Consider the following 26,575-nt stretch of genomic DNA (forward strand, 5'->3'; position numbering starts at 1 on the left):
CCATTTTAATATTCTTCTAGGTTATTTACTGGTTTAAAATGTTTCAGTACCCGACTTACTTGTTTTCTGGACAAGAATAAACCTTTTTTCTAAATAAATGTTTTCATTTCTCTGAAAGTTGTTCACCATTTTTGTTGTGTTTTATTTTTCTCAATAACTTGTCAATTGTAACACTTATTGGCATGTACCCCTTTATCCGCCCTTGTGTCTTTTGCATATGTCTAGCTCGGTGCCATTCAGGATGGTTTGTGTCGGGGCTGTGCTATGTAAACGTTGCCTTATCTTGTTGATTTTTTTCTTTTTTTTCTATCAACATTAGAAAAATTAAAGCGTTTACTTTCAATGCTTAGCTAGTGTATCTCAGAATCAGTAAACATTGGCTATTCCAAGAGAAAATAAAGCAATCGTATGATCAGAACCATTTTTGCCCTAAATATCTTTCAAAAAGTCATAGAAACAACAACAACAACAACACTGTAGTTTTCTAGAAAAGCTTACAAGTATAGTAATTTAACATATAAAATATAGGTTATAAAGTGGTAAATGAATGATAGCAAGCAAGCCACGATCACTGTAAAATAGTTTCAGAAACACGTGCGGTATTAGTTTGCTTAGTTCAGCTGCGTTTAATTTCCAAAGTATACGAACAAAGTTGCAGGTTTTTTTTTTTTAAATTTCCTCTTTTTTTCTTTATTTATTCGGTCTCTAACTATTTAGAGAACTCAACAATTGACAGAACATGACTGTGCCAAATAATAACTTTTCATTGTAATTGATTTCGTAACGAACTTCAATGTAGACAATGTATTAAATCGTTTCAAAAGGCGAATATGTAGTCTTAACAATCGAAACTACTCGGCCCTTTCCGTCAGTCTTCGGATAAGGACCTCGAATACAATAGTATGAATACATAGAAACAATACGGTATTTCGGTCTTACGCTAAGAAGGTAGACATGTAAACAAATGGTAATTTAATGCTGTGAGTTGTTGACAAGCTTATTTCCAATATATCAAGTAAATGCACACCTAAAATAAGTGAATTCATAGATACAATAGCAAACAATACGATTTTTGTATATTTATTATTATGGTTGTAGAAATCGAAAGTACAACCTGCTGACATTCAGTCGCATTTGTTTAAAATTGTAAATCAGTGGGCATATTTAAATTAAAAATGGTTGTCAGATATATTTTCAATCATAATTGTACCGAAACAGACTTAATTTTCTGTTGGATGTCAATTATATGTAAATTCGTTTTACATCTCTCTCTCTTTATGTTTACATCTGTGACCACGTGGTAGAACTACTTTCACTCCGTATTGTTTCCGAGGTGATTATGGATAATAACCGAGGCAGTTCCGAATGGTAGTCTTAATAGATGAGTCTGTTGGTTATTATACTCAGGTGCAAATTAATTTTACTCTGAACTGCAATTGTCTGCATCGCCCGGAGAGATGGGTCTCTGGCAAGTCACTTTTCTATTATTTTTATACTTAACTGCACATTTGTTGCTTTAACTTTACAATGACCTACTTCAACAGTCCAAATGTTTATTAATATCTGCTCCAAATATAATTGTTTGAATTAAAAAAGAAGTACTTTCACAATGCCTGTAGAAAGAACTATTTAGTTTATTTTCTTAAAAGCGAATTGCACATGCATGAAACCATTGTTAAGCGGTAAAAATCCTACCTGTCTATAATAAAAACACAATATTATGTTCCGGAGCATGTTATTCTGTTAGTATACAATATTTATGTGTGTTAGATGACAGGCCTGAGACATTTTATGTTTCGGCTCTTTTGAGAATCAACCATGGAAACAATGTAATTTTATGGTTAATAAATTCAAAATCAAAATTTCATTACATATAGCTTTATACCTTGTATTGATGAGGGTTTTATAATATGTCTTGCTTAGATTGCAGCAGAAAAAAACAAAAGCTCAAAATCTTTCTCTATCGATAAACATGCACAAGTCAACAATACTGTTTGACATAATAAAATAACGTTTACACAAACAAACAAAATTTATTGGCAAGTAAACATAAGTACGAGTATTTCACATAATAAGTATATTTTTTATACAGGATAACAACTGTTTTAGACAAGAAAGCATGATGTTTTGGCACAATAAGCCAGATTAACACCACCTCATACAAAGCAACATAACAGTTTGACAAAACAGGACAGCACTCAGCCAGGTCAATATAACGGTTGAACAAGATATCACTACTAGCCGACATAATAAGACATGAGTTTGACAAGTTGGCACCAAGTTCCGACAAGATAACACTACTGTTTCACATAATGAGACAATTTCTAGACAAATTACCACCACAGTTGGACAAGACTGCATGCTATTTTGACATAAAAGACATTCTTTAAGCAAGATAACACCAATTTGAACACAATGACATGGCAGTCTGACAAAATGTGACGGTGTTTAGACAAGTCAATACCACATTTGGACAAGACAAAACGACAGTATAACATAATACAACAGTGTCATAACATACCAGGATTACATTTGGACAAGATGACACCAACTTCCGACAAAATAACACTACTGTTTCACATGATAATACAATTTAAAAACAATTCAACACCACATGTGAACAAGTCTGTGTTCAGACATATTGAAATCTTTATTCGAAAAGATGGCGTACATGTTAGACATATTAAGACTTCCATTCGGCATGTTAACACCGGATTTGGACATGAAAACATGACGTTTTGAAATGATAAGACAGTGTTTAAACAAGTCAGCACTACGTGTTGACAAGATAAAATGAATATTTGACTTAATAAGACTTCGTTAAGACAGGTTCTCATAAATCATTGGCAAGCCAACACTTCCATTATACATAATAAGACTCTTTTAGGGAAAAATAAAACGAAATGTCACAACATGAGGCAGCTATGGCGTCTAAATATACGGGTCAATTGAATTCCAACGCGTATTTATAACTATTACGGTTATTTGCTTAATATAATAATGTGTTTTATAAATAGTATGTTTGGTATTTTACTTCATATTTTAGACATGTATCTCGAATTTCATGGAATTCCAAATAAACGATATTATTTCGGCTTATGAGTGACTTCTACAAACGGTCATTATAGTTTAAGATTATTTCGTTGTTGTTTGCGAGAATTACCGAAAAAATAAATGAATTAAAGGTGAATTACAATATTCTTTACTTTTTTCTATGTTATAAGAAGTTAATTAAAATCAATTCTGTAAAAGTAATCCAAAATTATAATTGAGAAAATTGTTGAGAAAAGAAAATAATTTTAAAAGAAATAAATTCTTCTGCGGTTTTAAATTTACTCTTGTTGTTCCAATCTAAATGTGAATTGGTTCTTTCCAACAATTTATTGAAATTTTCTCAATGTGTTTGTATAACATTTTATTTTTAGTTTATTTGACTTTAAGACACATAATTTGTTTTATGTCAAATTTTACAATATGTCTTATTATTCGTTATGTTTATTTGTTTGTTAGATTTTGTAACTTGTTATATATTTTTACAAAATTTAGGGTCTCGTTTAATGCAAAATTGACATAAATAAATATACCCACATGCCTTTGTCGACATCTTCAGGCAATTATCGCATAATGCAGCAAACACATATAATCCTCTATCTACAAATACGCAAATAATGAACCAGTCCAATGTGTATAATGTATTTTGTTAAATTTTGAACAAAACAGTTCTGTTCTATTTTGTTTTATAGTATTTTAGCATACTGATACCGAGATTGTATCAGATATAATATGAATTAATACCTATGTTACTATGTTACCAAATCTAGGGTATTACAGGGCCATTATGGCAAGATCTAGGTCATATAATGCAATTTTGGCCGCCTTGCTACTCGGCATTATTTTTCCATAATGGGCGAGTAAATTAGCGCACGTGCAGAATGACGTAATCAACTCTCATAACTTTCAAGATGGCTGCTGACGTTGAATGAACTGTAGTCACTTGAAAACAATGGGTTTTTTTATATTTTAAATGACATAATTAATCACAATCAGCAAAGCTTATCATTGAATATTTAATATGAAAAAGGCAAAGCCTCAAAGCGAGCTCGATGTACTTTTAACGTGAAATAGTATGAAATAATCGCTCATTTTTATTTCAAATGCTGTGACGAATGCGTGTGACGTCACACGTATTGTGTTAAATATGGCTCCGCCCCTGTCGTTAAATGAATAACGAGTTTTGAAAACGTTGATAAAACTTTGTTTGTTTATTTTATTTCACTCTATAATTTTTCAAGCGAAATAAAGATAATTTAAAGTGAAATAAATGTAAAACTTAAAACGTTTGTGACATTAAAATAGCGTGCTTGATTTGATTGTTTTTCACGTGCTGTTTGGCGCTACATTGTGACGTCACGTAAACAATACTTTAAACGTCTGTACAGCGTCAACGACTGAATAAAAGATATTGGTGTTTGGATTCATTTTCTTAGTTAGACCATTTTCTTTTATTCTAGATAGTTTTCACAACAAAATTCGACAAAAAATTGTTTTTATTTATCAGATTTTTCAAACAAAATGGCGCCTTCAATTTTCATTTTATCATTCGATATTTTATACACAGCTTCCGTTATTCTTGTTCCCTGTCCAAGTATGGTTCCCATAGACGTGCGCGGGTGACCAGTCTACACATCCGTTTTCAGTCAGAATTCCTTAGTTTTTTATCGTTATCTTTAAATTCGAAAGGTTGCGATGTGTCCAATTCGGTACTTCGGACGAAAGTTTTCAAAACCATCACTTAGCAGGTACTCGCGTTACCGTAAAGCTCGCTTTGCGAGCAGGCCCTTCGGGCCAGCTCGTCGAGCTCGCTATAAACTCAAGTCGATACTTTAGTTGACCCTCAGAAATTCCAAAAATGATTTTAGATTGACTGTACGAAAAGGTCTGATTGTTCGCATTTAGACCTAGACAGTCTCAGGAACTTCGTTCTCCCACAATGGTTCATAATAACTGGCAGATCAGTCTAAAAGCTATCGTTTCAAAAAAAAATGTAAAAAGAAAGAAAGATCTGTATTTTCATAAAAGCATCAATAAAACAGACATGTTCTCTTATGTTTAATTTTGGTTGCCTAGTTTTCTTAGTTATCGATGTTAAACTTCGAAACAAATATTGTTTAATTAGACAAAAATGCCGTTTTATTTAAAAGTCCGCTTACCAGGTTCCTGCCATATGTCCCTAAACGGGGCCGTATTTCACACATGGTTTACAGACGTTTTTATCTTGGTTGCTATTTGAATTTGCGATAATGGCCTCGATTTCATAAGTCTTTCAAACCTCTAGCCTGTATCGCGTTATCGTAAATCGCTTTCGAGCATGCACCCATCGTATTAACCTCTAATTAAATTATTCGAGAACTGGTTATGATATGCTTTTTCCGACATTTTTATTTATTATTGCCAAGGTGATCTCATTGTAATACAAATATTTTAAATATTTGATCTAAATTAAAAACGGTTAACTTGATACAAAGTTTTTTTAAGTTTACTAGAAAACAGCAAATCATAATATGTTATGGTTTATTTGATTAGTATTTTGAGATCAGGGTTGAAAAACGCTTAAAATTTCAACAGAGTTAAAGAATGTTCATAACTTATTTATAACCACATTGAAATGTGCAATATAGCAATGTCACGCATGCGATTGAAATACTTATTCTTTTGAATATGTGCTATGAATCAATAGCTTAGCATTCTGATAAAAAGAGAATTGTGCAATGAAGCAACAGGGGCGTTGTACATGTGTACACGCATTCTAATAAAAAGAAAAAAATGATGTGCAATCAGAGATAAAGATAACTAATTCAAGTCTTTGGTGCAATGAAGCAACAACATGTATACGCATGTGCAATATTAACTCTGTTAAATAAGCGGCAATATGCAAAGAGGCAGGAGTGTACTCGCAATTTGAAGATCCTTTATGTTGTAATTAAGGTTGTTACCACACTTAAGTAAGATTTTATATATGTATATAATTATGTTTCTAAAACATTTTTCAAACATCGAAGAATATGTAAAATATGCACTGTTTGTCCACATCATATGTAATCAGTAAAATATATGCATAAATTTCTTATTGAAAATGTGACTTATATTTTATAGAAAATAAATTTAATTTAAATTACCTTTCTTTATTAACATGTAATGTAAATTCGGTAATAACTTAACAAATAAGGCTTTTTGGAAATTACAAAATTGATAAATCTTCATTTTAGAATTATATTCATGTTATAAAACCATTAAAATGAGTTACATGATATTTAAATAACGCACCCGTCTGGTGTATAAGATGAGTTATATAAGTTCTTTTCTATAGTATTAATAGCATATGAATCAGATATGAATATATACAATAAGACGATTTATCACAGTTTCAAACAGCTTCAAAATTTGGTTCTGGTCTTGGTTCCATATATGGCTATTTTGGTAGCATATATTGAAGAATTGGTATCATATAATTTGATAACCAAGTTATATATTTCTATTTTGGTTTCATACATTGATAAATTGGTTTCATATATTGTTAAATGAATTAATATATTGACAATTCGGTTTCATATAAGGATATCTGATTCCATACATGGCTACTTTGGTACAATATATTGAAGAACTGGAATCATATATTGAGAAAATCAACTTATATATTGCTACCTCGCTTTCATACACTGACGGTATGGTTTCATATATTGTATTTGTGGATTAATATAATAGATTCCGGTTAAATAAGATGTTTTCAATTCATATATAGTCGAAGTGAACTTATATATTATCCAAATTGTTAAATAAATTGAAAAAGAATAATATAAGACAGCCATGGCTTTCCATACCTATCCAATATTAACAAGTACATTGTATATCGATGTAATTTTAGACACAGCAAAAGAAAAATCCCAACCTTATTTTTAGTTATTACGATACAGGTTAAATATAGTACAATAAAATGTTTATGAAATTTAGACATATTAAGTCGCTGGATTTTGACATGCATTTTACATTTGTACTACATTGTATTATTAGTGATAATACATTGGAAAGATTCTGACTGATTTCGGAGTGCTACATTTTCAATAAAGGTAAATAAATAATGTTTTATTTGAATGCAATTGTTAAGTATTACTATTCTTAATGTATTGTAATGTTTTTGTTACTCCTTACACCAAACACTGCCTATCTACTTTTCCTGTAAAATAGGACTTTACTGTAAGTTTATAGTAATCGTTGTTAATAGGAAAGGTAAGACATGCCTGAAAACTCGACAAGACATTTGAACAAGTGGATAATTTTGCCATATTTTTATATGGAAATATATTACTTTCATTACAGACATTGTGACAGAATGGTGAAGCAATCATTGACAATATTCCTGCTTATACTAGTCATAAGTAAGTAATTTCCCATAAGTTTAAATAAAATGTACATCTCAATGCAGTTTCACATTATTTACAATCATGGTAGGTAATTGACTGGATCGCTAGAGCTGGTGGTCGAGTTTTGTATTTGTTGTTAAAGGGACAAGTCTGTTACATAAATTCAGCTGGTTAAAATTTGATACATAAAATACAATATGGTCCATCTGGGATGATCTATTAACATTCGTTGGATTGTCCAGTCCCTTTAAAAGATGACAAGACAGAAACAGGTTGGAAATATTGCAGCTTCAGGAGGACATCCAGTGATGAATTGCCATCTTTGAACGTATAGACTTTGAAATGCAAAAATGAAAGAGTGATAGCATTGAAGCATAACATAATGAAATTGATACATTTTTATAATTAAAAAGCGGAACTCTCACTTTTGCATTTCATTGCATTTTCATTTTTACTTTTACAACAGGTGAAAGCAATGGAACGTTAAGTGACTTTCTTAGCATGGCAACTGACATAGCCGGTGCCCTTGGAACTGAGAGTTCTGGGCAGGTAAAATTCTTAAATCATTTATAAATATATACAATATATGTATAATATATGTACATTTTGTCAGAACATTTCTCTGAATTATACAATTATTCAATATTATTGGTTCATTTCATTTGAAGTACAACATGACATTTCTCGCTACTGCTTTAACAGTAACCCTATTTACTATACAATTAGGTCAATATACATTTGCAACATGCATAATTGGTTTAAATTTGACCATTTTAGTCCCTTGTTTATGTCAGCACAACTTAAATATATTTTATTTCTACAGTTTGAGAGAGGAAAAGGCTGCACGATAAACTGGTCATACAAAGGACAAATGATAGGGTTTAAGTGGAAATACATTGGGATCTGTTCTGATTCTTGTACTAAAGAAGTGGAGACAGTGTTTTACAATAGTAGAGCCGGATCAATAGAACATTGTTTAGAGAATTTATATCACAAAATAGCAAGACATGGAGATCTCTAGAAAAGTGTTATGAACATAGTGAGTTTGTATGAAAGACATGACGTTCCATATATTCAAAGGGTCTTAAAATAAACTCTAAAAGACGAATCAGGAAATATGACATTGAAGACATTTGTATATATTACTCTTTATAATTGAATGGCAACAGTTTTTCTTTTATTCAGACATATAATGACACCCAAACCTCTTTAGCACAAATCCATATATACTGGTTATGAGCTAGATTTAATCTACTTATGTCGCAACATCTTTTTTTCGGCTTACTTACTTTCCATTTCTAATATGTTCATACAAATTGTTTTAAAGTTTTCTTTATTCTTTTGCCCATTTTTGTCTGTTTTGACTTTTTATTATTTAGATGATAAACATGTATAGCAGTCTTTGATATAAACAACCTAATATTATGGTGTTCTTAATTACTTTGGGAATGATCATACAAAGTGAAATACGAAAATTACAAGCACTGGCATCCATTTTTCGTTCTTAAAAAGCACCACGTGATTAAATGTAAAGTGTAAAAAGGTATTGTTTTTCAAGTTACATTATACGTGGTGTAAAAGCATAGAAAAATTATGATAACTCCCATAAAAAATTAACATCAAAATGATTGATCTATGAACATCTACATCTGAATCGTACAATCCATTCCAATTTCTTAAAACAATGAAAAAAATAAAGGGTGTTTAATACTTTGAGGTCATTTTAACGTATTAAACTGACTTGTTAAGATGTTTGTATCCTTCTCAAACCGGGGTTCGAGCAGTACACAGGTTGAGACAATGACAAATGATAAGAAAACAGTACTGAATAGCTACAGAATCATACTAGAGATTGCTTTTTCATAATCGACGTAAAGAAAATGAGCCACGTCACGACAAAACCAACGTTATGCGTTTGCGATCAGCATGGAACCAGACCAGCCTGAGCATCCGCGCAGTCTGATCAGGATCCATGCTGTTCTCTTTCAGTTTCTCCACTTGTAATAGAGTTGGGAAGCGAACAGCATGGATCCTGATCAGACTGCGCGGATGCGCAGGCTGGTCTGGATCTATGCTGGTCGCAAATGCATAACGTTGGTTTTGTCGTGACGCGGCTCAAATATTGTTTTACCACTGTAAGAATAGTTCTTATTTTAGAAGTGCCGAAAATTGATAATTGTCGTATGTCAATTATTTTTCAAAAGAACTTCTTTTTATAGGATATATACATGTATCCATTGAAATCAGATCGCATGGTATTCTATTTATATTTCCAGTACAAAGACATAAAAATACACATTCGTTCATAGTTAAAATTAACTCAAAATTAATCCAAACTTGTACAAATAACTTGAAAAGGTAAAACATTTTGATCATTTTAAATGTGTATTAATGAAAATAACTGGGAAGTTAATCGAATACGATATTATTCAATATCAAAAGATAATTTTTTGCTTTTTTATTCAACATGTGTTTAGTGATTTTTTTACCAAAAGAATTGTAAGTTATTAATAAGAGTGTTAAGAGAAGCAGTTTTGAAATTTAAGGATACGATTGCAGTTATTAGTTTTAATGTCTCTGAGAATATGGTTGACATTGAAGATGTACGTCGCTGAAATTACATGTGAAAACATAATAAATTATTCAAACTTAAGGCAAGATATATTGCTTTCGCTTCAAAACATATATGATACTTTCACGACTACATATACTAAAACGAGATTTAAAAAAAGGCATCTTTGCAACGATGGTGTAAAACCAGCCTTTTTCCATATTTAATGATCAACATTATTTTTTGTCCAATCACATTGTAGTATTTTTCAAATTTCTGCTAAGTCTAACTTTGGTTAATGTGTACTAACTAAATAACTTAATCTGTCGTCTAACCAGTCTAACAAATTTCAGTAATGCATTATATTAGGGAGGAGTTAGAGGTGTGGTTTGCACTCTGAATTGGAAAATATAAAGGTTAGCAAAACAATGCCAACGTAAAAATAATTAGGCTTTCTAAATGTGAGGATACAATCAAATGATTTATTACATAGATAATACATGTGGGGCACGCAGAGACAAATGATTACATAGTAACTTATTTATATCCTTTTAACTCTAAGAAAAATGTCTGTTATAAATTGCTGACTGTTTTAACTTTATATTTTCTAGAAAAAGTAACCAAAAAATTATTTTCTTTCACTTGATAGGAATGAACTGCATTAACAATCCAATGATATTAAGAATACAATGATTACATTTTTGGCTGGAAAACTCATTGTAAACTGACCCCCTCCACCTGTAAACTGTTTTACAAATAATTAATAATCTCTAATGTATTTTTCTCACATTTTCCATTTATTTTAAAAGGATGTACACATTTCATTAACTCCATTGTTTTTACCTACATGTAATTACTGTAGATAAAGGTATAAATTCTGTGACATTTCAGTAAAAATGTGCCTGATTATATGTTGAAAGGGCCATTTATTTAGCTTATCTAAATGTGAAATGTTAGAAACTTGACAAGGTGTAGACATCTTGTAGAGCGAAAGGGCGGAGCTATCAGTGATTTAGAGAAATGCCTTGTTTTTGTGAAAAAAATAATGTTGATCATTAAATAGGTTAATGTTTAATAATATGCATTAACAAAAATAATTGGTCGCCTGCCTGCGGCAGGCTTGACCAATTATTTTTGTTAATACATATTATTAAACACTAACCTATACATGTATTTCTCTTATTACCTTTTGGTTATGTTACACCTGGCATAATTCTATAATATGGTACATTGTAACATGACGTAAACTTAGAATCCCAAAACTGCATTGGATTGAACAGCCAGATACTTAATAAAACACGGGTAGGAAATGTTAATATCTTTCATATAAAGATTATTTTCATTTAAATATCCCATTATTTTCCTTTTACTTAATACTTAATATAATGTTTTCCTTTGTGACAGCATAAATGACAAATGCGCGAAAAGTAATAAATCGTTAAACGGCAAGAATAAAACAATATATCTACAGATATATGTTTATAATATAAAAATTAAAATCAATTATATCAAATGTTTCTGTTGTAATAGGGCAAGATATCCTCAAAGTTCTGTCGTAAGAATTTGACGACATATTTTATGTATGCTATTCTTCATTAAATTTATACGTCATTTAAATTGTATAGATTGAAAAAAAACTATTTTGTAGACTATTATTAGATACAAGAAATGGAAATCCATTCACGTTTAAACAAGTGTAATGTGTCTTTATCATATATAAGTTATTTTTATTATATGCGTATGCAAGGATGTACTGTTTATGTTTATGTATACTATAGAAATTTAAAATTTATATTAAAAAGATCCTGTAACGCAATTTTTTATGGTTCTATATCATAAATCTGATACTCAAATGAAGAGTTATCAATAGTGTATGTTTCAAAAAGATATTACCGAATTTAACATTTCAAGTAAATAAGGGGAGGTAATTAGAAATCTTTTTTCGATAAAATCTTAGCCAGTTTTTACAATCAAATCTGAATGCATTAACATTACCTTTTAATTATATGTATATAAATATTTGCTGTACATATTTAACTCATACTTGGATGTTTTGAGACCAATTATACACTTATATAAAATTTCACTTAAATGTATGTTACATCCTTAAGTGCAAAATTAAGGATCTTTAACACAGTATGTTTTGCTTTGTTAAGATCCGACATAAAACACAAGATACACCAGACCTGGTAACTAAGCGTTATATCCTAGCATTCAATATTTAAACAGAACAAAACAAAACATTATTTTATTTACGATTTATACATAATCACTTCTATATGTAAAAACTTATCACTATAATATAAATACAATAAAGATATCACATTTTTATGTCAATATTGCAAGTAATATAGAATTTGATATAATCATAACATTCAGTAATTTCAGTTTCATTTGGAGATGGAGAATGAATAACAATTGTTTATGATAAAAATCTGTATTTTTAAACAATTTCGTAGAGTTTAAATATATTTGAAAACAAGAAATCATTTGAAATTTGAGAATATGTTGTAACAAAAATATCAAAATAAATTTTAAGTACTAACAAGATTGTTCTTGATTTTAACAGATTTTAAGACAGAGAAAAGAACACAATATGCCCTGTTCTATAATCGCAAATTTCCATTGTTATTTATATTTCGAGAATTACTTCTCATTTGATATTTTATTGATTTTTTTAAACTTTTATTATTTTTTTTGTTGTAGTTCACAAACTTTATGATTCCGACTTTAGAAAATTAATTGCCTCTCCTCCTTTTAGTAAGGTCATCAGATACCAAAAAAGCTACACTTCAAACCTAAAGAAGGTTTGCGGACTCGTGTTAATAAATGACAATGTTTGTAGTTATTAAGAAACAATTTCATATGCCGATTACCTCAATGAAACCCCTGTGTCAGAGCATACTCCGATATATTCAATAATAACACAGTTTGAATATTGCGAATGAATCTCCTTCCAAAAATACCACACGTTTTTACTGCCCAAAAATATATTTTATTAAGTAGACGAAATTTAGAGAAATTTTAGTTCAAGGTAGATATGGTAGCAAAGTTGTGGCATGCATGATGTCCATTATTTTCAAAATGTTATTCCATATCAATTCCATTTATTTCCTAACTTATACTTAAAATAAAACGTATTATTACTTAATATGAACTTTGATTCATTTAAATTTGGACAAACTAGAATTGGATAAAGTCATCCACATTTCCTTTTGCAAAATGATAACAGTTTATTTGTCTATGATAGCTGATTACAGAACAAAACATCTGTACAAACAATCTGTCAAAAAATTACAGCCTGTATAAAAATATCATCAAGACAATAATACAATTAATTGGACACTCTTAAACTGCAGTAAATTTATTCATATATTTAACAGATTAAGTCACAAAGATAGTATTGATACTAAATATCAGACTGAGATAACATAGAACAATGGTGACAATTTATATCAGAATTATATTTACAGATTTATCACACAGTTGACAAGATGGACTTTTGGATGTTAGCACTGTACGGACTTGAGTGGATAGAATACATTTTATATGGTAAGTTTGTTTGGTTATAAGGCACGTTTTTTATTTATGTTTTAGCAAAAAGGAATTCTTTATTCTGATAAAATAAACTTCTTAACATAAATATGTTTAACGCTGTTCTTTGCATTTCAATTGTGACTATATGCTTATTAATTTTCTCGTTTGTGTTCATTTTACAGTGATTTGTTCGAGTTCTGACCCCATGTCAGGTGCACTGTTTAACTTCAGACGATATGAAGATATTTCTTCTTTGCAAGGAAATTATAAAGTTACTGTAAGTTTTTTGTCGAATAATTTTACCATGCACACATCTGGAAAATCTGAAATGCATTTTCTTCTTCTAAAGAAATTTGTGAAATACCACAAATAAAACATAAAATATGCACAGGTTATCCTGACGTTAACAAAAAGTAACTACTAGAACTGCCACTGTCATGGCGTGAATACCCCCGCATACCACTTTGTCAGAATCAACAGTGGCCATTAAGAGCTCATGGGCATCCTCCCTGCAAAATCTGAGTTACTAAGCAAGTGCATTGCTAAGATGCATCAAAGTTAAAACCAATACACTGCGGACAGGCATTCTTAAGCATTTGAGCAGACAAGCTTATTGTTGTAAAAATCCCAGTGACTTGACCTTTGACACAGTAACCTAAAATCAATAGGGGTCATCTACTAGTGATAAACAGGTCATCTACTGATCATGACTAACCTCCATACCAAATATAAAGACTGTGGGTCAAAGGAATCTTAAGTTATTGGGCGGGCAGGCTTTTTAGTCAAGGCCCCTGTGACCTTGACCTTTGACCCAGTGACCACAAAATCAATAGGGATTATCTACTAATCATGACTAACCTCCATGCCAAATATGAAAATTGTGGGTCAAAGGAATCTTAAGTTATTGGGCGGGCAGGCTTTTTAGTCAAGGCCCCTGTGACCTTGACCTTTGACCCAGTGACAACAAAATCAATAGAGTCATCTACTAATAATGACTAACCTCCATGCCAAATATGAAGACTGTGGGTCAAAGCAATCTTAAGTTATTTGACGAAAAAAGCTTTTTTAGTCAAGGCCCCTGTGACCTTGACCTTTGATCCAGTGACCTCGAAATCAATAGGGATCATCTGCTAATCATGACTAACCTCCATGCTTAAGATAAAAATTGTGGGCAAAAGGAATCTTAAGTTATTGGGCGGACAAACTTTTTTAGTCAAAGCCCCTTTGACCTTGTCCTTTGACCTTGTGACCTCAAAATCATTAGGGGTCATCTACTGATCATGACTAGCCTTCATGCCAAATATGAAGACTGTGGGTCAAAGGAATCTTAAGTTATTTGGTGGACAAGCTTTTTATAGTCAAAACCCCTGTGATCTTGACCTTTGACCCAATTACGTCAAATCAATAGGGGTCATCTTATAATCATGACTAACCTCCATACTCAAAATAAAAACTGTGGGTCAAAGGAATCTTCAGTTATTGGGCGGACAAGCTTTTTCTAGTCAAGGCCCCTGTGACCTTGATCTTTGATCCAGTGACCTCAAAATCAATAGCGCTCATCTAATAATCATGACTTGCCTCCATGCCAAATATGAAGACTGTGGGTCAAAGGAATCTTAAGTAATTTGGCGACAAGCTTTTTTAAGTCAAGACCCCCGTGACCTTAACCTTTGATCTAGTGACCTACAAATCAATAGGGGTCATTTTCTAGTAATGACTAATCTCCATTCCAAATATGAAGGCTGTAGGTCAAAGGAATCTTAAGTTATTGAGCGGACAAGGAAAAACCGACGAACGGGGATTCCAGTATACCCCCCCCCCCCTTACATTTTCATTGTGCGGGGGTATAAATATTAATAGTGGTAAGTTACAAAATTATCGCTTGGAAATCCAAAATCCCATTGTCCAAATTTTTTTACAATATTTCTAAAATTTCTTTCGTTTTAAACTGACCAATAAAATTTTAACATCTTTGTTGCTTTTTTACAAAATTACCAATCAAGTTTTAATACAAAATAAGGTACATGTAACATAACATGTTACTTAACAACAATCATCACCTGAATATCTTATTAGTCACAAGGTTTAACAACTTAATCAGTACAGGCAGCTTAATTGACATAGTCACCTCAATATATTAAAACTTTTAGCAAAATTGATAAGCCACATTTAATTTTCCGTTTACATAAATATTTATTTGCCATCTGTTGTTAAAATATTAGACATTTGTCACTTTGATATATTTTATATTTCTCACAGTCTTTTAAAGTATAGTCTTTTTAGATAATAATAATACTAATAATAATAATAAAAAAATAATAATAATAACAATTTTAAAAGTAAAAAGCATGCATATTCATGTATTATTTTTTCGTTGTTTTTCTGCTGCACAACACAACAATAACAATGGAATAAATATTGGAAACGTAGAAGAACTGATGGTACAGCATACGAGAAAAATTTCAAATCTATAATTGAAATCACTTCCATTAGATGGGTTATGTTCTAACTAAGAAAATGATTACTGATACTTGTATATTTTAATTAAAAAATAAGAAAGATATGACTGTTTAACTGAATTTTCTAAAACTACAACAACAACAACAAAGTGAATTAAAAAAGAGTTCTAAAAACACTTTTAGAGAAAATGTCTCAATTTAATGGATAAGGTTCTAGTTAAGAAAAACTAAACATATATTTAAAAAAAAAACCTTGTTTGAAACATTCGTCAAGTTTTAATGATTTTTACTGTTTTAATTATGATGACTTACCGCTGGTAAAGGACATTATCCGGTGGTCATAGAATAGAGAAAAACAGAATCCCTAAAGAAAGTCCAACACGACAAAATTGAAAATGTTGCAGGTTCGGTTTGATTGAGCCTGTTCATGGACGGTACTGGAAGGACTGGTTAAAGTTAACCACTGGATAACGTTTTTTATCCTTAATTAAGATAACTTTTAAACAGAATTTATCCAACAGACACATTTTAGCCAGTTGATAATGATTTTATCCGTTGGTTATCACTAACCAATGTTTTGAATAACCGGGTCCTGATGATCATGTGTCTCTAGACTTAGAAGAAATTGCACTTTAACAATAAAACATTCCTTTTCCAGCATTTTAACGTCACATGTGAAATGTACAGGGTAAGGAACGGAGAGAATTGGCAATACCATGCCGATTGTGTGAATAAAATCACCGGGGAAAGGCTTTCCGTTTTATCAACGAACGAAACTTATGCTTTGACTAGTTGTATAAAACAACTTTCTCAATATCATACTAGGTTTGTATAGTATCATTCACATTGTTCCAAAGAGTTTTAATTAATCTTCGTGAAGTTGAAATGTTCCCACTGGTCTTTCGTAAATGGGCCTGAGATATGTTGCACTTTCTATAACCTCTCACGACCATACTAAATAAAGACCAAGTCTATGATTTTCAACTGTTTATATAAGAATGGTTTAATACTAATAACTTATAGTGTTTTTCTTGGAAGAAAACATATTTGACATTGATTCTTATTATATTGACAGGGGTGATTCCGGAATTTCCAACAAAGGTAAACGTGTATTCATTGTATGTTGTTTATTTTTTTACAAAATTCATATGCTGATATGTGACTGAAAACTATTAGTAAAATAATCTGAGATACTGTAACCCAACTAATATTCGCGACCAATTAATATTCGCTTTATTCGCGGATGGTCACGAAGCGCGAATATTTGTTTGCGCGAATAAGTCCGCACCATTTCGCGAATAAATTGGAGAGAATTTTTTATTTTAGACGTTGTTCATGCAAAGCTACTTGACCGGATATGGGCACCTGTTAGGAAGTAATGAATTGTTATGAATATTGCCATAAAGCAATAAAAACACAAACTAAGTAAACTACTACTATTTCATAAATATCCAAAGAACTCTATGTCAATATAGCAATCAAAATAAACATCCACATTTTAATACTATTAAATATAATAATAAATGTTTGAATAAATCGTTTGACAAAAGTGGGAAAACTATCGAGCATCACAAAAGGCTATTATTTTTTGGATCCTATAAAATAATTGTTTGAGTGAATTGTTAAGACAAAGGTGGTATAAACCTATCGAGCATCACAAAGGGTATTGGGTGTACATAATTACAAACAGTGAAATACAAAATGGTTTCATACTAGTATCGATTTTTACCCGTCAAACTTAACAGCCTGTATTATAACATAATTTTCTCGGCGTGGGTTCGATCCCTGATTGGAGAAGGTATTTTTTTTTTATGAAACGCTTAAATTGAATTTCTTAAAGATTTTTCTAGATAAACTGTGGGTACAAAATATAAATATGTTATAGAAATAACGACATGTTTAGAAATGAAGACGAACTATGCGTACATATATAGAGAAAATGTTTTGCTGAATTTTGATCACAATTCACTTACCAATACAATATAAGGCTAGCGTATTGTTAATCCCATTTAAGACACCAATAATGACCTCAATTATTGAAGATTAATAGTCGGCAAATGGATTTTACGGCCCCATCGGACTCTCCAATCCGCGAATATTTTTTTGTCGGAAATCAAGAAAACGCGGAAATTAATATTCGCGAATATGTCCGACCTCGGCAAAACGCGAAAATTTGTATTCGCGAATATAAATTGGGTTACAGTACATGTATATATGTTTAAAGTAAACTTTTTAGAATCAAATTGGCAATGGAATATGTTATTATGCACATATTTAAAATATTGTATATTTTCAACAAAACAAAAACCTGGAATAGAATTTAAAATATGATAATATATCTGATTTTATTTTAGATTTTTTTTTGGGACAGAAGATTCTAGGATTCAAGTGTAATCAATATAAACCTGATTGAAACATAACATTTAGAGCATTGTTCAAATAAATGCTTAAATTTGTATCATAATTTTATTATTTAATTCATAGATTATGAAAACAACAGACCGAATACTACTAGCAACACTTACGACCAGGTATATGCATACATAATTTAGTTAATATGAAATATCTTAAATAGTACTGTTACATTTAACATATTTTTACAGGTCCAATAAGTCACGATTGTGAACAAAAGGGTAGATTTTTTGCAACATATAAAAATATCTTAACTGAATAATATTACAATTTGTTATTGTTATGCCACAACCATTTTTGTATACATCATTCACACATATTATCTAATAGGCAAGAAATGTTGTAGATATTTTACAAAGACTAATAAGTATACACAATAAGAAAGATTGGATGTGGTAATTACGCAGTGCTACAAAATAAAATCGCTAGATAGATAGAGTTTCAATTGCAAATAAACCTTCTGTGAGTGACTAAAGAACAAAGCTGAAAAATGTCTTTATTTTTCGAACAAAAGATCGAGGGATTATTTAAGTGAAGTTCTTCTACAGACGTTACAAATATGAAGACTGTGGGTCAAAGGAATCTTAAGTAATTTGGCGACAAGCTTTTTTAAGTCAAGACCCCTGTGACCTTAACCTTTGATCTAGTGACCTACAAATCAATAGGGGTCATTTTCTAGTAATGACTAATCTCCATTCCAAATATGAAGGCTGTATGTCAAAGGAATCTTAAGTTATTGAGCGGACAAGGAAAAACCGACGAACGGGGATTCCAGTATACCCCCCCCCCCCCCTTACATTTTCATTGTGCGGGGGTATAAATATTAATAGTGGTAATTTACAAAATTATCGCTTGGAAATCCAAAATCCCATTGTCCAAATTTTTTTTAAAATATTTCTAAAATTTCTTTCGTTTTAAACTGACCAATAAAATTTTAACATCTTTGTTGCTTTTTTACAAAATTACCAATCAAGTTTTAATACAAAATAAGGTACATGTAACATAACATGTTACTTAACAACAATCATCACCTGAATATTTTATTAGTCACAAGGTTTAACAACTTAATCAGTACAGGCAGCTTAATTGACATAGTCACCTCAATATATTAAAACTTTTAGCACAATTGATTAGCCACATTTAATTTTCCGTTTACATAAATATTTATTTGCCATCTGTTGTTAAAATATTAGACATTTGTCACTTTGATATATTTTATATTTCTCACAGTCTTTTAAAGTATAGTCTTTTTAGATAATAATAATACTAATAATAATAATAAAAAATAATAATAACAATAACAATTTTAAAAGTAAAAGCATGCATATTCATTTATTATTTTTTCGTTGTTTTTCTGCTGCACAACACAACAATAACAATGGAATAAATATTGGAAACGTAGAAGAACTGATGGTACAGCATACGAGAAAAATTTCAAATCTATAATTAAAATCACTTCCATTAGATGGGTTATGTTCTTACTAAGAAAATGATTACTGATACTTGTATATTTTAATTAAAAAATAAGAAAGATATGACTGTTTAACTGAATTTTCTAAAACTACAACAACAACAAAGTGAATTAAAAAAGAGTTCTAAAAACACTTTTAGAGAAAATGTCTCAATTTAATGGATAAGGTTCTAGTTAAGAAAAACTAAACATATATTTTAAAAAACCCTTGTTTGAAACATTCGTCAAGTTTTAATGATTTTTACTGTTTTAATTATGATGACTTACCGCTGGTAAAGGACATTATCCGGTGGTAATAGAATAGAGAAAAACAGAATCCCTAACGAAAGTCCAACACGACAAAATTGAAAATGTTGCAGGCTCGGTTTGATTGAGCCTGTTCATGGACGGTACTGGAAGGACTGGTTAAAGTTAAACACTGGATAACGTTTTTTATCCTTAATTAAGATAACTTTTAAACAGAATTTATCCAACAGACACATTTTAGCCAGTTGATAATGATTTTATCCGTTGGTTATCACTAACCAATGTTTTGAATAACCGGGTCCTGATGATCATGTGTCTCTAGACTTAGAAGAAATTGCACTTTAACAATAAACATTCCTTTTCCAGCATTTTTAAACGTCACATGTGAAATGTACAGGGTAAGGAACGGAGAGAATTGGCAATACCATGCCGATTGTGTAAATAAAATCACCGGGGAAAGGCTTTCCGTTTTATCAACGAACGAAACTTATGCTTTGACTAGTTGTATAAAACAACTTTCTCAATATCATACTAGGTTTGTATAGTGTCATTCACATTGTTCCAAAGAGTTTTAATTAATCTTCGTGAAGTTGAAATGTTCCCACTGGTCTTTCGTAAATGGGCCTGAGATATGTTGCACTTTCTATAACCTCTCACGACCATACTAAATAAAGACCAAGTCTATGATTTTCAACTGTTTATATAAGAATGGTTTAATACTAATAACTTATAGTGTTTTTCTTGGAAGAAAACATTTGACATTGATTTTTATTATATTGACAGGGGTGATTCCGGAATTTCCAACAAAGGTAAACGTGTATTCATTGTATGTTGTTTATTTTTTTACAAAATTCATATGCTGATATGTGACTGAAAACTATTAGTAAAATAATCTGAGATACATGTATATCTGTTTAAAGTAAACTTTTTAGAATCAAATTGGCAATGGAATATGTTATTATGCACATATTTAAAATATTGTATATTTTCAACAAAACAAAAACCTGGAATAGAATTTAAAGTATGATAATATATCTGATTTTATTTTAGATTTATTTTGGGACAGAAGATTCTAGGATTCAAGTGTAATCAATATAAACCTGATTGAAACATAACATTTAGAGCATTGTTCAAATAAATGCTTAAATTTGTATCATAACTTTATTATTTAATTTATAGATTATGAAAACAACAGACCGAATACTACTAGCAACACTTACGACCAGGTATATGCATACATAAATTAGTTAATATGAAATATCTTAAATAGTACTGTTACATTTAACATATTTTTACAGGTCCAATAAGTCACGATTGTGAACAAAAGGGTAGATTTTTTGCAACATATAAAAATATCTAAACTGAATAATATTACAATTTGTTATTGTTATGCCACAACCATTTTTGTATACATCATTCACACATATTATCTAATAGGCAAGAAATGTTGTAGATATTTTACAAAGACTAATAAGTATACACAATAAGAAAGATTGGATGTTGTAATTACGCAATGCTACAAAAATAAAATCGCTAGATAGATAGAGTTTCAATTGCAAATAAACCTTCTGTCAGTGACTAAAGAACAAAGCTGAAAAAAATGTCTTTATTTTTCGAACAAAAGATCGAGGAATTATTTAAGTGAAGTTCTTCTACAGACGTTACAAATATGAAGACTGTGGGTCAAAGGAATCTTAAGTAATTTGGCGACAAGCTTTTTTAAGTCAAGACCCCTGTGACCTTAACCTTTGATCTAGTGACCTACAAATCAATAGGGGTCATTTTCTAGTAATGACTAATCTCCATTCCAAATATGAAGGCTGTAGGTCAAAGGAATCTTAAGTTATTGAGCGGACAAGGAAAAACCGACGAACGGGGATTCCAGTATACCCCCCCCCCTTACATTTTCATTGTGCGGGGGTATAAATATTAATAGTGGTAAGTTACAAAATTATCGCTTGGAAATCCAAAATCCCATTGTCCAAATTTTTTTTTACAATATTTCTAAAATTTCTTTCGTTTTAAACTGACCAATAAAATTTTAACATCTTTGTTGCTTATTAACAAAATTACCAATCAAGTTTTAATACAAAAATAAGGTACATGTAACATAACATGTTACTTAACAACAATCATCACCTGAATATTTTATTAGTCACAAGATTTAACAGCTTAATCAGTACAGGCAGCTTAATTGACATAGTCACCTCAATATATTAAAACTTTTAGCACAATTGATTAGCCACATTTAATTTTCCGTTTACATAAATATTTATTTGCCATCTGTTGTTAAAATATTAGACATTTGTCACTTTGATATATTTTATATTTCTCACAGTCTTTTAAAGTATAGTCTTTTTAGATAATAATAATACTAATAATAATAAAAAAAATAATAATAATAATAACAATTTTAAAAGTAAAAAGCATGCATATTCATTTATTATTTTTTCGTTGTTTTTCTGCTGCACAACACATCAATAACAATGGAATAAATATTGGAAACGTAGAAGAACTGATGGTACAGCATACGAGAAAAATTTCAAATCTATAATTGAAATCACTTCCATAAGATGGGTTATGTTCTAACTAAGAAAATGATTACTGATACTTGTATATTTTAATTAAAAAATAAGAAAGATATGACTGTTTAACTGAATTTTCTAAAACTACAACAGCAACAAAGTGAATTAAAAAAAGAGTTCTAAAAACACTTTTAGAGAAAATGTCTCAATTTAATGGACAAGGTTCTAGTTAAGAAAAACTAAACATATATTTTAAAAAACCCTTGTTTGAAACATTCGTCAAGTTTTAATGATTTTTACTGTTTTAATTATGATGACTTACCGCTGGTAAAGGACATTATCCGGTGGACATAGAATAGAGAAAAACAGAATCCCTAAAGAAAATCCAACACGACAAAATTGAAAATGTTGCAGGTTCGGTTTGATTGAGCCTGTTCATGGACGGTACTGGAAGGACTGGTTAAAGTTAACCACTGGATAACGTTTTTTATCCTTAATTAAGATAGCTTTTAAACAGAATTTATCCAACAGACACATTTTAGCCAGTTGATAATGATTTTATCCGTTGGTTATCACTAACCAATGTTTTAAATAACCGGGTCCTGATGATCATGTGTCTCTAGACTTAGAAGAAATTGCACTTTAACAATAAAACATTCCTTTTCCAGCATTTTAACGTCACATGTGAAATGTACAGGGTAAGGAACGGAGAGAATTGGCAATACCATGCCGATTGTGTGAATAAAATCACCGGGGAAAGGCTTTCCGTTTTATCAACGAACGAAACTTATGCTTTGACTAGTTGTATAAAACAACTTTCTCAATATCATACTAGGTTTGTATAGTATCATTCACATTGTTCCAAAGAGTTTTAATTAATCTTCGTGAAGTTGAAATGTTCCCACTGGTCTTTCGTAAATGGGCCTGAGATATGTTGCACTTTCTATAACCTCTCACGACCATACTAAATAAAGACCAAGTCTATGATTTTCAACTGTTTATATAAGAATGGTTTAATACTAATAACTTATAGTGTTTTTCTTGGAAGAAAACATTTGACATTGATTCTTATTATATTGACAGGGGTGATTCCGGAATTTCCAACAAAGGTAAACGTGTATTCATTGTATGTTGTTTATTTTTTTACAAAATTCATATGCTGATATGTGACTGAAAACTATTAGTAAAATAATCTGAGATACATGTATATATGTTTAAAGTAAACTTTTTAGAATCAAATTGGCAATGGAATATGTTATTATGCACATATTTAAAATATTGTATATTTTCAACAAAACAAAAACCTGGAATAGAATTTAAAATATGATAATATATCTGATTTTATTTTAGATTTTTTTTGGGACGTACAGAAGATTCTAGGATTCAAGTGTAATCAATATAAACCTGATTGAAACATAACATTTAGAGCATTGTTCAAATAAATGCTTAAATTTGTATCATAATTTTATTATTTAATTTATAGATTATGAAAACAACAGACCGAATACTACTAGCAACACTTACGACCAGGTATATGCATACATAATTTAGTTAATATGAAATATCTTAAATAGTACTGTTACGTTGAACATATTTTTTACTGGTCCAATAAGTCACGATTGTGAACAAAAGGGTAGATTTTTTGCAACATATAAAACTATCTAAACTGAATAATATTACAATTTGTTATTGTTATGCCACAACCATTTTTGTATACATCATTCACACATATTATCTAATAGGCCAGAAATGTTGTAGATATTTTACAAAGACTAATAAGTATACACAATAAGAAAGATTGGATGTGGTAATTACGCAATGCTACAAAAATAAAATCGCTAGATAGATAGAGTTTCAATTGCAAACAAACCTTCTGTCAGTGACTAAAGAACAAAGCTGAAAAATGTCTTTATTTTTCGAACAAAAGATCGAGGGATTATTTAAGTGAAGTTCTTCTACAGACGTTACAAATAAATGTAGTCTTCATTCTTTAGGGATTCTTTTCTTCTCAATTTTATGGTCACATCAGTGCTATTTGTGCCGTGTGGCGGCTGTAAAAAGTAACCTCGTACATTTAATGAAAGATGTTATATTTTCGATCCTTTAAGATCGTTCAGCATAACATAATTGTTGTGTATATATGTCATGTGGTATTTTTAGTTTCTTATATTTGGCCTTTTTCCACTTGAGTGGTTCCAGTATTCTTATTACATTACTATGGATATGTTGCCTGTTTTTTAAATTGTCTTTTGATGTCTAGTCTGTGATATGCAGGCTTCATAACCTCAGATCCCCTTTCAAAATTTCATTTCATTTAGTTCCGCCCATTGTTTTCTCGTTAAGGGCACACACATTCTATAATCTGTGGACCATGCACCACTTTTTTATGGAATGGCACTACTGTGTCACATTGAACATTGATAACCGCCGTATGAACACATCTGCGGATGTTTCTAAATTCAAAATTTCACCATTTTCTTGTTTAAATGTTGGATTCTGCTTAAGCCGGTGCTAGGGGGCGTGGACAGTAGCATGCACTTTTCAGTACTGTCCATGAAAAGGCTCAATCGAAGCGAACCTGCAACATTTTCAATTTTGCCGTGTTGAGCTTTCTTAAGTGACCCTGGTTTTCTCTGTTTCATATTGACAAATAAGCAAAATGAAGACTGTTAAAATCTAAATTTAGTTTTGGTAGAAATGCAGCTAAAATACATCATCGCTCATTTGATGACGGGCAAAATTATGTTTTGTTGTGAAAGAATGAAACTGACTGATTTTATCAGATTAAGGTTACATTACAGCTGTACATGATCCCGTTTCAGGATACTCGAGAAAAGAAATGCTTTGTTGAGACGTCATTTCAGGACGTGTACAGGATGGATGGTTGGCAGATTCTATGTATCTGTGAAGATTCTTGTACGAATGAGGCAGAGACAGCAATAATGTTTGACAAATTGTGGGCAGAAAATGAGTGTAAAGAGAGGTTAAAGATAAAAACTAATCGTCACAAATACTGAATATCAGAGATACGGATATACAATAATTTTTACGTATAAAATGTTTTTATAGTCTGTCCCATCAAATTTGAATATTCCATTTTTATTTTATACAATAGTAAAATCATTCAAATTAATGTCATGTAAACCCTGACGTCAATATCTCTAGGCATGTTTTTCATTTTTATGCCCCCGCCATATAATGGCTGGGGCATATAGTGTTACCCTGTTCCGTCATTCCGTCCCTCTATCCTTCTGTCGTTCTGTCATTCCGTCATCATCAGTTTCCGTTCATTATCTTAGTAACGGTTGCACACATTCAACTCAAATTTGGCATATGGATATGTCATGAGAAAATGCAGGTAAGGTTCGATGATTTTTGGCACAATTATGCCCCTTTTACTTTGAAAATAATATGAAATTTTCAGTTTCCGTTCATTATCTCCCCAACGGTATTACACATTCAACTCAAACTTGACATATGGATATGTCAAAGGAATGCGCAGGTCAAGTTCGAATTTGGTCATGGTTCCATGATTTTTGGCAGAGTTATGCCCCTTTCACTTTGAAAACAATATGAAATTTTCAGTTTCCGTTCATTATCTCCCCAACAGTATTACACATTCAACTCAAATTTTACATATGGATATGTTAAAAGAATGCGCAGGCCAAGTTTGAATTGGGTCATGGTTCAATGATCTTTGGCAGAGTAATGCCCCTTTCACTTTGAAAAAAATATGAATTTTTCAGTTTCTGTTTATTATCTCCCCAACAGTGTTACATATTCAACTTAAATTTTACATATGGATATGTCAAAGGATTGCACAGGTCAAGTTCGAATTTGGTCATGGTTCGATGATTTTTGGCAGAGTTATGCCCCTTTAACTTTGAAAAAAAAGAAATTTTCAATTCACATTCATTATCATACTAACAATTGTACATTCAACAACAAATTAAAGA

At 30.8% G+C, this 26,575-nt stretch overlaps 2 protein-coding genes across 4 annotated transcripts; both read left to right on the forward strand.

Annotated features, from left to right (window-relative positions):
* Positions 1 to 3,097: 3,097 nt before the first annotated feature.
* On the forward strand, positions 3,098 to 8,843 carry LOC132728388 (uncharacterized). 2 transcript variants are annotated; one of them, XM_060714033.1, is made up of 4 exons: positions 3,098 to 3,185; positions 7,375 to 7,433; positions 7,885 to 7,967; positions 8,242 to 8,843. In XM_060714033.1, the coding sequence occupies exons 2-4, from the start codon at positions 7,388 to 7,390 to the stop codon at positions 8,437 to 8,439; spliced, it is 327 nt and encodes a 108-aa protein (XP_060570016.1). In that variant the 5' UTR covers positions 3,098 to 3,185; positions 7,375 to 7,387; the 3' UTR covers positions 8,440 to 8,843. The 2 variants fall into 2 exon arrangements, with proteins under 2 accessions (XP_060570016.1, XP_060570015.1); XM_060714032.1 differs by lacking the exon at positions 3,098 to 3,185 and adding an exon at positions 6,974 to 7,124.
* Positions 8,844 to 12,719: 3,876 nt separating this feature from the next.
* On the forward strand, positions 12,720 to 25,949 carry LOC132728391 (uncharacterized). Of its 2 annotated transcripts, XM_060714037.1 has the most exons (4): positions 23,294 to 23,454; positions 23,703 to 23,728; positions 24,103 to 24,149; positions 25,442 to 25,949. In XM_060714037.1, the coding sequence occupies exons 1-4, from the start codon at positions 23,309 to 23,311 to the stop codon at positions 25,634 to 25,636; spliced, it is 414 nt and encodes a 137-aa protein (XP_060570020.1). In that variant the 5' UTR covers positions 23,294 to 23,308; the 3' UTR covers positions 25,637 to 25,949. The 2 variants fall into 2 exon arrangements, with proteins under 2 accessions (XP_060570021.1, XP_060570020.1); XM_060714038.1 differs by lacking the exons at positions 23,294 to 23,454; positions 23,703 to 23,728; positions 24,103 to 24,149 and adding exons at positions 12,720 to 13,521; positions 13,689 to 13,783.
* The last annotated feature ends 626 nt before the right edge of the window (positions 25,950 to 26,575 follow it).

This window comes from Ruditapes philippinarum, unplaced genomic scaffold, assembly GCF_026571515.1.
Source record: "Ruditapes philippinarum isolate M1 unplaced genomic scaffold, ASM2657151v2 ctg4640_1_1_1_1, whole genome shotgun sequence".
Lineage (NCBI taxonomy): Eukaryota > Metazoa > Mollusca > Bivalvia > Venerida > Veneridae > Ruditapes > Ruditapes philippinarum.